General features: G+C 38.7%; 2 protein-coding genes across 2 annotated transcripts in view; one reads left to right on the plus strand and one right to left on the minus strand.

Annotated features, from left to right (window-relative positions):
* decr1 (2,4-dienoyl CoA reductase 1, mitochondrial) overlaps positions 1-6,102 on the minus strand; it is a 44,634-nt gene extending 38,532 nt beyond the window's left edge. Inside the window, exon 1 of the mRNA XM_059978905.1 lies at positions 5,981-6,102. Within this exon, the coding sequence (XP_059834888.1) occupies positions 5,981-6,064 (84 nt within the window). The 5' untranslated portion in view covers positions 6,065-6,102. The remainder of the gene's footprint in view (positions 1-5,980) is intronic.
* A 28-nt stretch (positions 6,103-6,130) lies between these two features.
* Positions 6,131-12,239, plus strand: part of nbn (nibrin) — a 58,989-nt gene continuing 52,880 nt past the window's right edge. Inside the window, exons 1-3 of the mRNA XM_059978931.1 lie at positions 6,131-6,249; positions 9,724-9,857; positions 10,819-10,967. Coding sequence (XP_059834914.1) covers positions 6,216-6,249; positions 9,724-9,857; positions 10,819-10,967 — 317 coding nt within the window. The 5' untranslated portion in view covers positions 6,131-6,215. The remainder of the gene's footprint in view (positions 6,250-9,723; positions 9,858-10,818; positions 10,968-12,239) is intronic.

Raw genomic sequence — 12,239 nt, forward strand, 5'->3', positions numbered from 1 at the left:
GCAATAGATTTCTGAGGATGTCTCTGAATACGAGGAACACTACAGCAGTGTAGTTAAGTTATTCTGGAATTCTGGGAATAAATAAAAAGAACACAGAAGACTCCACATATGTTGATGTCAACTTTTACGATGACTTAAAACCTGTTATTGATACTTCCATTGTGTACCAAACAAAAGCATTTGTGTTAGAATCATAGAATGGCTTGGAAACAGGCTCTATAACCCAATGAAGAGTCTGGGTCTTGATAAGCAAAGAGAAAAACGGTCACCATGTAAAACAAAAATACAGAATTAAAGGATTATTATAAACAGTCAATATCATATTAAATGGTGGAAGTGGTTTCCAGGGTAGAGCTCAGATATTTGTATCTATTCCAAAACAAATGGCTAACACTCATACATACAGATAAACACAAGACTTTTTATTAAAATAAACCAAAAAATCATTAGGCAGGACCATCTTAGGTACTCAGTCTAAGCTGAAACTGTCCTTAAGTTATGATATTATTACAAAATAGATGTTGTAGGGGTTATAAATTACGTCATGGCTGCAATAATGAACACAATTATCCACTGAACTCAAAGCAATAATTTCTGACATTTAGCCGGGTTTCACGTGATATTTACATTAACATGGTAAATGACAAATTGAAACTTTTGATTCTGGAACTATGGTAAGCTTGGAATCCCCAGCATCGAGGACATCCTCAAAAGGTGATGCCTCAAAAAGGCAGTGCCCATTATTGAGGACCTCATCACCTGGGCCTCTTCTCATTGCTTCCATCAAGGAGGTGGTACAGGAGCCTGAAAATACATTTTAGGTGCAGCTAAATCTCTGCTATCAGATTTCTGGACTGACAATGAACCCATGTTCACTACCTCACTACTTTTTCCTTGTATATCTAATTGTAATTTATAGGGCTTTTTAATTATTATATATGGGTTATGGAAATTTTGAATTCTCTACTTCAGAAAACTAGGGCTATTTGCTGAGAGTATTCCAATAGAACTTGACTTAACTTCAGGAATTTTTACTTTTACAAAAAAAGGCGCCCACTTTTAATCTTGTGTTTACCCCGAGAAAGACTACCATGACCGTGAAGCCTTGCGCGGGCAGGTGTGTGCGCATGCGTGTACGTGCTGATTTTTTTTCTACAAATCGGTTTTTGGCTAAATCCTTATTCTGGTAAGTGAAGCTACACTGTACATACATTATTTCTTCTTTATATAGGTAGTGTATTTATCATATCATTTCTGCTTTTACTATATATTAGTGTTATTTTAGGTTTTGTGTGCTCTTTGGAATGATTTGATACGTTATTTTTTGGGTCTGGGAGCGCTCAAAAAATTTTCCCATACAAACTAATGGTAATTGCTTCTTCGCTTTACACCATTTCAGCTTACAAAAGGTTTCATAGGAATGCTCTACTTTTGGATAGTGGGGGAAACCTGTACTGTGAATAGCTAAGCGAGTAAAAGATGACCTGATTTCCAAAAGGCATAAAGTTAAAGATGACATATTTCTTTAATATTTTAAGCAAGATTACTTCTTTATTTCCATCTTTTACAGTTTCAAAATAACTTAAAAGGAAAAGGGCCTGAAGCAAAAGTTTGGGCATCCTGCATAGTCAGAACTTAGTAACACCCCTTTTGGCAAGTATCACAGCTTGTAAACACTTTCTGTAGCCAGCTAAGAGTCTTTCAATTCTTGTTTGGGGGATTTTCGCCCATTCTTCCTTGCAAAAGGATGCCAGTTCTGTGAGATTCTTGAGCCGTCTTCCATGCACTGCTCTTTTGAGGTCTATCCATAGATTTTCAATGATGAAAAGTCGGGGGACTGTGAGGGCCATGGCAAAACCTTCAGCTTGCCCCACTTGAGGTAATCCATTGTGGATTTTGAGGTATGTTTAGGATTATTATCCTGTTGTAGAAGCCATCCTCTTCATCTTCAGCTTTTTTTTCAGATAGTGTGATGTTTGCTTCCAGAATTTGCTGGTATTTAATTGAATTCATTCTTCCCTCTGCCAGTGAAATGTTCCTCATGCCACTGGCTGCAACACAACCCAAAGCATGATCGACCCACCCCCGTGCTTAACAGTTGGATTCAGATTCAGTTTATTGTCATTTAGAAACCACAAATGCAATGCAGTTAAAAAATGAGACAACGTTCCTCCAGAATGATATCACAAAAGCACATGACAAAACAGACTACACCAGAAAATCCACATAACGTTTAGCAATCCCCAATCCAGAGTCCGGAGAGGCTGCTGCATATTAATATCGCGCTACCATCTTAGCGCGTTCCCCAGAAAGGAGCTCCAAATCCACCAGACAAAACGACCCAAAACTAAAGCTACAAGACCTGCACAAAACCACATAGTTACAAGTGGAAACAATAGCATAATTGATAAAAAGCAGACCATGGGCACAGTAAAAATAGTCCAAAGATGTTAAAAGACTAAGTTCGAAAGAAACCACCACACAGATTCCACAAGTCCTCAGGGTCCTGATTTGATTTGTCATCCTACGCCGGCGGCAGAAGGGAATGACCCCGCTATGGACTTCCACGGCACCGCCAGACTCAGCACACAATGAAAGCTCCGTCGAACCCAGCCTCGCAGACACAGCACACAGTGAAAGCAACCTGACTGCAGTGGACTCCAAGTCCATCGAACCTCTGAGCCTCCGACCATCCCCTCTGGCACAGCTTCTCCGAGCACCATCCTCTGCCGAGCGCATTAAGACGCCCTCATCAACAGCCATCGGCAAAGCGACCCCGAGGACTGGGGGCCTGTTCTTCCCAGCAGAGACCCGGACCTCACAGAGGCAGCAGCAACAAAGGTGGTCTTCCTGGAGATTTCCAGATGTTCCTCCGTGCTCCCATGTCCGTTTTCAACCGATTATGATTGCGCACGGCACCTCACTTCATAAATGACAGATAATCAGCTCCAGAGTGGCCGCTGCAAGCTGCGTCGCACCACCATCTTGGATCATAACCTCCAAGGAGAGGTGTTCTTCTCATAAAATTCTGCACCTTTTTTTCTCCATACATTTTCTCATTGCAGCCAAAAAGTTCTATTTTAACTTTATCAGTCCACAGGACTTGTTTCCAAAACGCATCAGGCTTGTTTAGATGTTGCTTTGCAAACTTCTGACGCTGAATTTTGTGGTGAGGACGCAGGAAAGGTTTTCTTCCGGTGACTCTTCCATGAAGGTCATATTTGTGCAGGTGTCGTTGCACAGTAGAACAGTGCACCACCACTCCAGAGTCTGCTAAAGCTTCCTGAAGGTCTTTTGCAGTCAAATGGAGGTTTTGATTTGCCTTTCTTGCAATCCTACGAGCAGTTCCCTCGGAAAGTTTTTTTGGTCTTCCAGACCTTAACATAACTTCCACTGTTAACTGCCAATTCTTAATTACATTAAGAACTGAGGAAATGGCCACCTGAAAAACACTTTGCTATCATCTTATAGCCTTCTCCTGCTTTGTGGGCATCATTCATTTTAATTTTCAGAGTGCCAGGCAGCTGCTTAGAGGAGCCCATGGCTGCTGATTGTTGGGACAAGGTTTGAGAAGTCAAGATATTTATAAAGCTTTGAAATTTGCATCACCTGGCCTTTCCTAACGATGACTGTGAACAAGCCATAGCCCAAACAAGCTAATTAAGGTCTAAGACCTTGGTGAAAGTTATCTGAGAGCTCAAATCTTTTGGGGTGCCCAAACTTATGCATGGTGCTCCTTCCCTTTTTTTTAAAACTCTAAAATTGTACAAAACAAAAATAATACACTAATCTTGCTTAAAATGTTGATAAGAATGTTTCATCTTTAACTTTATGACTTTTGGCGATCAGTTCATCTTCTACTCACTTAACTGTTCAGAGTAAACAAAATTTTGACCAGGGGTGCCCAAACATCTGCATGCCACTGAATGCATCTGGAATTTTTAATCAACTGGCAAAAAATTACAAAACATGTATTTGAATTGGGCTGGGTTGCAACATAATTTTACTCATGTTCTGACTCTTATCAGTATAGCACGAGAGCCTGCCCCTCGTCCCTCACATATGATTACAAGCGGCAGTTTGTTCCAATTCTGCTTCAAGGAGTATGCTGCACTTCTCATATCTAAATACGTCAGATTAAAAATATTCCCAGCAAAGATACAAAGCAGAAACTTGTTCTAACAATAAAACAGAAAATATGAATTTGTAAGAGTAGAAAAGGGTAAACATCTTAATATTCTCTTGAAATGATTCAATATTGCTTCCCCAATAATTTATTAAATTAAATCACCAAAGAGCAAAGCTTAAGGGTTCTTCCTGGTTTCTAAGTAATCAAAGTGTAGAAAAACACCATATAATGCACAAAAAAGGGCAGTGCAGTTGGACACTACCTAGTATTAACATCCTTTAAGAAGATCAGGCATTTCATGTGGTGAGTACAATCCTTCATTTATCTCAGTCATATTTTATATTAAAACTGTTTAGCCTTAAAATATAAATATGCAATTTAGCGCACTGTTCTTAAAAAGGTAAGGAAATGATATATAGTGTGCCAATTTATTTAAAGGCTTATGCATTGAATACTACTGCCTATTACATGATAAATGTGTTGTTTTAAGTATAACAAGCACACCCCCATTCCACATAAATGCTAGATGGCTGAAAGATGGATGGGAATCTTACAGTCTGCAATTCTTGTGAATGGGTCAATATGAGGCCATTGCAAAGGAGGCCCAGGGTGTTAATGCTCAAACAAAGACAAGTTTTTCGTTTGTTTAAACAACTTTACTTTCAACGTCTCCATTCAATGCATGAGGACCACCACCTTTTATCCCCACGATCCTCTTCTTCTCCTCTGGTTACAGGAAAAATGCACATACCTGCTAAATACTTCAGAGCCCAGATGAACAGAATTCAACGCAGGGGATTGTTGTAAAGAACAAACTACTTTGTATTTGAATCAACAATTACTCCTATGTTGTCTGACCTGCAAGATGACTTATCAATTGTTAGCATTTCACTGCATTACTTAGGGAACATTGTACTGTCAAAGTCCCACCTTGCAGATGAACATCGACAACAAGTCTATTTTCTGGGTGTTTAGGGGTTGTTCCCAGCACCCTGGGATATATTGCTCTGAGGCATCAAGACAAACGATTTGAAATATCGGCACAATATTTTGGGGCTACTCAGCAAACCAGACTTCTGCTTGAAACGTCACCTGTTTTTCTCTCCATAAATGCTGCATTGTGCTGTATTTATTTTAGATCATCAGTAATGTAGGCATTTATTTCGCTTTTTCTAATGAAATATAATTGTCTTTCATACACGAAAATTGCGTGAACACTTTGGGACGTGCTCTCGTTATGCCACTGCCTTCAGGAAGAAGGTAGTGTGGGTCCCGAAGATCCCCAACCAGGTTCAGGAACAGTTCCCTCAGCCTTCAGGCTCTTGAACCAGAGGGGATAACTTCAATGGCCCCATCACTGAACAGTTCGCACAACCCTTGAACTCACTTTCAAAATTCTTCCTCGTTTGTTCTCGATATTTATTGTATTTTTAAATTATTAACCTTTTTGTATTTGCACACTGACGTCCTGTTGGAGGCAGTCTTTTATTCTTTCCTTTATGTTTCTTGTACTTACTGTTAATGCAAGCAAGAAAATGAATCTCAGGGTTGTACATATGTATTTTAAACTTTGACCGGGTGATAGTCTGTATGAATGAAGTTTCCCTATTCCACACTTACAGCCTCGCCAGGTTGAAAAGTCATGAGCTAACTAAGTTATTTTCCGTTTTGCATTGGTTCCCTGACCTACTGAGGTTTCCCCTTCTATCCTATACAGTACTTTATCCACAGTTCCGTAAAAGGATTAAAAAATGTAGCCCAGTGCGAAATTCATTTCTCCACACATGCAAAAACAGTTACCAACAGACAAATTCAGCCAGGCTTATGTAACACATTCAAAACAAACCTCACCCGCTCGTTTAGACTACACTGAGACGGTGCAACGGTAAATTTGCGCCAACATCTCCCCAACTGGGAGCGGATCAACGTCGCCATCTCCCCCTCGGCTCCGCCCACTTCGCTGAAGCGACCGTTCACCCAATCACGACACTTGCCGAGGGTGCGCATGGCGGGGAGGGGGTCACGTGTCTCGGATCACGTGTCAAGCGGCGGAGTCGTCGGTGTCTGCTGCTGAGGAGCGCGGATCATGTGGGAGTTGAGGCCGTCAACCCCGGGAGGAGGTATTTATTGAGCGCTCTTCGCGCAAATTTTCCGCTGGGCACCCGCGGGTACAGTGGTCCGGAGCAAGTAGTGTACCATGGGCCTCCTCCGGTCTGATGGGTAGAAATACTGGGTCGCGCTCGGTGTGCATCCCATACGCAGCACCAACTGGCTGTTGTGTCTTCCACAAATGAATATGTTATTAGTTTTACTTTCCTGGCGCAAGGGGCCAGTCAATTAAGAGCATATAGGGTTAAGGGCGAGTCATGCTCTTCACCGACTGAAATAGATTTCTCTGCGTATCAACACCACTTTTCATTCCAGTTTTTTGACAAACATGAATATCGTTTAGAATGCAGCTTGAAGTCTCAAGTTTAGAATCAGATTCAAATTTATCATGTTGGAGACCTTTCTGCACAAGTGTGTCTTGCAACGTTGAATGTGAAATTTTTTATCTTAGAATTTAAATATGCTGTTTTTTTTCTTTTCAAATTATGGAACCAAGTGCTCCACTACTCATAGTGAAAAAACATTAAATTGAAATACAATGCTAAAACAAAATATAAATAGTTGAACAACGCACACAAAATGCTGGTGGAATGCAGCAGGCCAGGCAGCATCTATAGGAAGAGGTACAGTCGACGTTTTGGGCTGAGACCCTTTGTCAGGACTATGTTCAAATAGTTGAACATTTGATTTTGGCATTGGCCATAGAATGAAACTTATTGTTTAAACATTTTTTGAGAGAATGAATAAGGACTCCGAATCAGGTACCTAGTTATTTAAAATGGTGGTGGAATTACAAGAACTATTTTCCTGAAATGATACAGTAAAGTAAGGTAACAGGTAGCAGAAAAATTAAGAAATGATAAATACTTATTGGCAAGATAAAATAATGAGTTCTATCAAAAGCTTTTGGAATAGAGGCTTGTGACTTACATGGAATTAAAGCAAACTTAAGCAGTTAATGACATTAATTCTGAATTCATCAAGGTAGTCTACCAAATCGGCTATGTGGTATCCCATAAGATAAATAGAGCTGCAAATGAAAACTGCAGGAACAACTCAGCGGGTTGAATAGCACCTGCTGATGAGTTATTGTTGAGATGATCAGTAGAAACCCTGCCTAGTGGCTGAGAGTGGAGAGGGAAGATGGTCAGTTTAGAGGGGAAGGGAAGAAAAACGGGCTGGTAGATGTTATTTTGACTAAGGAGGGGTGAGGGATAATAGACAGAAGGAAGAAGGGTGGAGTTGGAGAGAAAGGTGAAAGCAGACATAGGGTGAGAAGAAAGTGATGTGTAGTTAAATGGGATGGAAGTTATAGATGCTGGAGGGTGATAAGAAGAACATAAAGGATTTGAGTGGTAGTATTTGATAAGTATAGAAAGTGACAAGGGAAGCCACAGATGCTGGAATCTGACGCAACAAACAAACTGCTTGCAGATCTGAGCATGCCAACCTGTATCTCAAGGCAATTCTGCGTTGACTTGATGGCTAGCTCGATGATAATGGAATAACTTGAAGAAAAGATGAAGGGCAGATGGAACAGGAGCAGCAAGCAATCTGCTAGAGTAACTCAATGGGTCAAGAAGCATTTGTGTGAAGAAAGGAATTATTGATGTTTTGGGTTGAAATCCTGCATCATGACTACTGGTTCTGATGCAGTTTCGATCTAAAACATTGGAATTTACTTTCCTCCCAGAGATGCAGCTTGACCAACTGAGGTCCTCCAGCAGATTATTTGTTGCTCCTGCTTCCGGTATCTGCAGTCTGTTGTGTCCTGGCAGAGGAAGCAAGATGGGGGAAGGTCCAGCTTGTGACGTGCATATGTGTAGTAGGTGGATGGAATCAGGAGGTGCTGGAGTTGAGGGTGTAGAATAAGGAACGAAAATGTAAAGACCAGAGGTAGATTGGAAGGAGTATGGGGGTGGGTGGGAAGCACAGGATGTAAGGGGGTTGCCTGAGTAAAGTTATTTCCTGGGGCATTATAAACATATACAATCATTTACATAGTAAAGTGTAATTACTTTTATTCATAAGCTTATGTAAAGCTAAATTATAGCGAATGACAAATTCGTCCAATTTTTAACTGGAGAACAAATGATAACCAAGAAACTATAGCTGTTTGCAAAGTTATTATGGATCTTGAAAGCCAGCAGCATCAAATCAATATAACACAATAGCTATGTTTTTATAATCATGAACAACATAGGGTATGCTCAAGAATCCATGCAGTCTTAGGTAAAGTGCATCTATTCTTAAACCAATAAAATATACTAATATAACAATACTGCAAGGAGTTTCATGTCTTGCTTATTTTGTTGATTGATTACACCTCTAACATTGGTAGGGATACTTCATTTACTGTACTACACACCCTTTCTTGGGTCTAAAAGCTAAATCTTAAAAATAATAATATGTTGGAACTATTATAGAAAAAAAGCTGAATGTTATTAAAAAGAATTGGGGAAGGGGAAAACTAAAGTGATAGGAGCAAGCTGGAATTAGAAGAAGTCTTTGAACTGAGCTAAACTGATGAAAGAAATGAACTTGCGTAATGAATAGTGGTTTTTGGATCTGCAGAAAGGTGTGTTGTAAAACTACCTGAAGAGGTAAATTTCCCTGTGATTGAATTTTTATAAAATGAGTGTAAATGAAAATGCTAGTGCCAATGAAGGTATTACATTATTTTGTCATTATTATGTTTTGCAAACCCGGTTGTATTTTCATAAACATAACAAAATCATAATTAAGTAATTGTGGCAGAGAAATATAAGGGATTGTGCTATTTTTCTTCAGTTTAATTAAAAACATACTAAGGGGTTACTTTGAGTCAGCAATCTAGTGCAGTACAGAGGAAGTGGTATCTGCAGTACTGTAGTCATTACATTTTATATAACCAACTACATATTGGTGAAAAGTGATGTTTTGATGCAGGGGTTCACATAGGTAAATCTCTTGATAGTAATAATTATTGCAAATCCAACTTGTATTTTAATCTTTAAGCTGTATTTAGCCTTAACAAAGTAATCTTTATAACTTAATAAACTCTTGTAAAGCCATTATCCTCACTGGAGCATCAGCTGTGAGCAGCAGCTCACCAGAATACTCTATCCAGGGCCAATCTTTCAACTTGTCCCCATGTGTGTAGTTAGTCTTCAAAGACCTTCCTCTCCCAAGGATGACGTCTTTGGAATTTCTGTTAGCGTTTGGGTAACTCCGGGTTTTTTGGACATGGGGTTGTTAACCGTATGCCCAACCCTCTTCCTTTCACAGCCAGGCTTGGGACCATCCACGGCAGATCTAACTTTGAAAGACCTGTATGATTCTGTTAATTTTCTTTGTTCAAGAAAAAACTTGCAACCAATAACCTAAATAAGTTCTGGGTATTTACTGCTGTTATTATTGTCTGTCTGTCTTAAAGCAGTTAGGAAAAGATGTAAGTTAATTCCACTCATCCTGTTCTTATACTCATTCATATTTTCTTGTTACAGAAGGACCTTACTATTTATTAGTTGGTGTAAATTACATTGTTGGACGAAAAAACTGTGCCATCCTTCTACAAGATGATCAGTCCATCAGTCGTTCACATGCCACACTTTCGATTGTTCATCCTGCTGCAAATTTGGTAATCAGTTACCAGCCAAATTTTCTTTTGTAGAATTAATTTGTATTAGTCTCCTTGTCAGAGCCTTAATTTGTTTCATTTCAATAATCAAAATTTCCATTTTGTTATTACCATCATTTCAGTTATTGTCAGTGTTAAGAGTTTGATTAGGAAACAGATTGAGAACGGTCACTTAGTTAACATCAAAAGTGGCTTTTGATTGTAGGTAAGTCAGGAGCAAGGTGGTCAATAACTTGATATAACCAGCCATTTGTCCTCAAAGAGAACTTACATTATGCTGTGACTCACTAATCACTTGGAAACTAGCCTCCCAGTAGAAGATTAAGCTCTGGACCACCCTGGAAGAAGAGTGAAGCTGCTGTTTTCTATCTACTAAATTACAGAATGCTCATTGGGATAGATTTGATACTTTGGTTTTAGTTCTTTTGTATAATTTTAAACTGTCAGAAGGATAATATGTCATACCAAGTTGCCTAAAGATATAAATGTACAATAAGTCTATCTGTACTAAGAGAGACTTGTCCCTTTTACCCCAATTATTGTGCTTTATTTTAGGATGTGCTGTGTAGAGCTGGTTCAGAAATGGAGCTTGTTCTATGCAGCTATTAACAGCATGACTAAGAATGGCATTTGAACTCAATTCTCCCTATTATAAGGGCAGAGCCTCAGAACTTCACATCATCAAGTTTGAAGCTTGCCACAATGTATCAGCTTTTAAACCAATGGTCAAAAAAAATAAATTGATATAATTATTTATTATACAGAGATTAGGGGTATTCAGTTAAAAATAACTGTAAATGTATCAGACTGAGTTGTATACATGTGAATTGCACGTATAGTTTAAAGAAAATGTGAATCTATTTTAGTTTGTAACTTATTTAATAACTTTGACTGTTATTAGCAGCATGAACATTTTTAAAAATGATATTTTTTATTCTAAATTTATTTTTTTTCTTTATAGAACCAAATTGCCAATATCCCAGTACTGACATTAAAAGATACTTCAAAATATGGAACCTTTGTAAATGAGGTGCGATTAGTAAAGGACAAACCAAGGATCTTGAAATCAGGAGAATTGGTTACATTTGGAGTTTTTGACAGCAAATTCAGGTGAGCATTTTCTATTTTGGTCCAAAATTTAACAAAATTGAACTTAATTAGTTTTTCAAGTCAGTATCTCTTGTTTATTTGAGAATACCATTATTGTTGACCTACAACATTTACGTTGTACCTGGAGATATTAATAAGATAAAAAAAATACTGCTGGTGATGGCTTTTGAGTTTTTTTCTTATACTCACCACACTAGACTTGTTCAGTTTGTTTGTGTAGACATAGAATTTCCCATTGCTCTTTTTGAAGATACGAGTTCTCTTAGTACATTTCCAATGTACGCCTGCAGTCAAAACTACCAAAGTATATTGGTGCTCTTGTTGAGTAACTTAAGCTGACTGCTTGCCTGTCTTCAAATCCCTTTCTTTCTTTAGCATTTACTTATCTGCAGAATGGCAGCTACTTGATATAATCGGTGCAAGGTCTTTCCAATTGTAAGTGATGGGCTGTGCCTCCAATGTTTTGAAGGCCAGTTGACTCATGCTGAAAGCTATGAGGAGCTTGACTGCCTGTAATGCAGATGTTCAAAAATAGTTTAAAAATTCACTAAACTTTAAAAGTTGTGTACAAATAAAAATTGTAAATCTAAAAAAAACCTGACATTGAAATCAACTTGGTTAAATACAAGGATACAATCTAACTTGTCTTTGCATTCTAACTGTAGTTGTTTCTTCCAGTTAAAAGCAATGGGATTACTAGTTAATACTAAATTATCAGGCTAGAAAATTGCAGACATCTCCTCTTCCAGTATAACCCTTTTCTGAACTCAATAAGGGAATTAATTTTAAAACAGAACTGTGTCCAGGTGTTGAAAATTTGGGACTAATGCTTCCTTTGAGCATTTCAAACATAACTGTAATAAAACCATAAGTCATAGGAGCAGTAATCTTTTGGGTTTTTCATTTCAGTTTCAGCTTTGTGTCTTCAATGCAAATGTTTTGTAGTGTTTTCAGTAATTAATGCAATCCTACAAATTTGTTTGTTGGTTCTTGGTTCCTAAGCAGCTTCTGTGGAGGCAAAAGGGAGATCAGTCTATCAGATTAGAATTTAGATTTGGTTGTTCTATTCCCTTTCTGTGAGGCTTCTTACATCCTTCATGTACATGAGGAGTTTCGGCCAAGACTTTAAGGCAGAGTTTCGGCTGAACTGTCAGCGATATTCTTTTCGATAGATGCTACCTGGCCTGCTGAGTTGCTCCAGCACTTTCTGTGTGTTGCCTGTGCGAATCCCTGCAGCATCTGGTGACCCTGTGATCTCTGTCTTGGAGGCCA

The sequence above is a fragment of the Hypanus sabinus genome, chromosome 1, assembly GCF_030144855.1.
Source record: "Hypanus sabinus isolate sHypSab1 chromosome 1, sHypSab1.hap1, whole genome shotgun sequence".
Taxonomy (NCBI): Eukaryota; Metazoa; Chordata; class Chondrichthyes; order Myliobatiformes; family Dasyatidae; genus Hypanus; species Hypanus sabinus.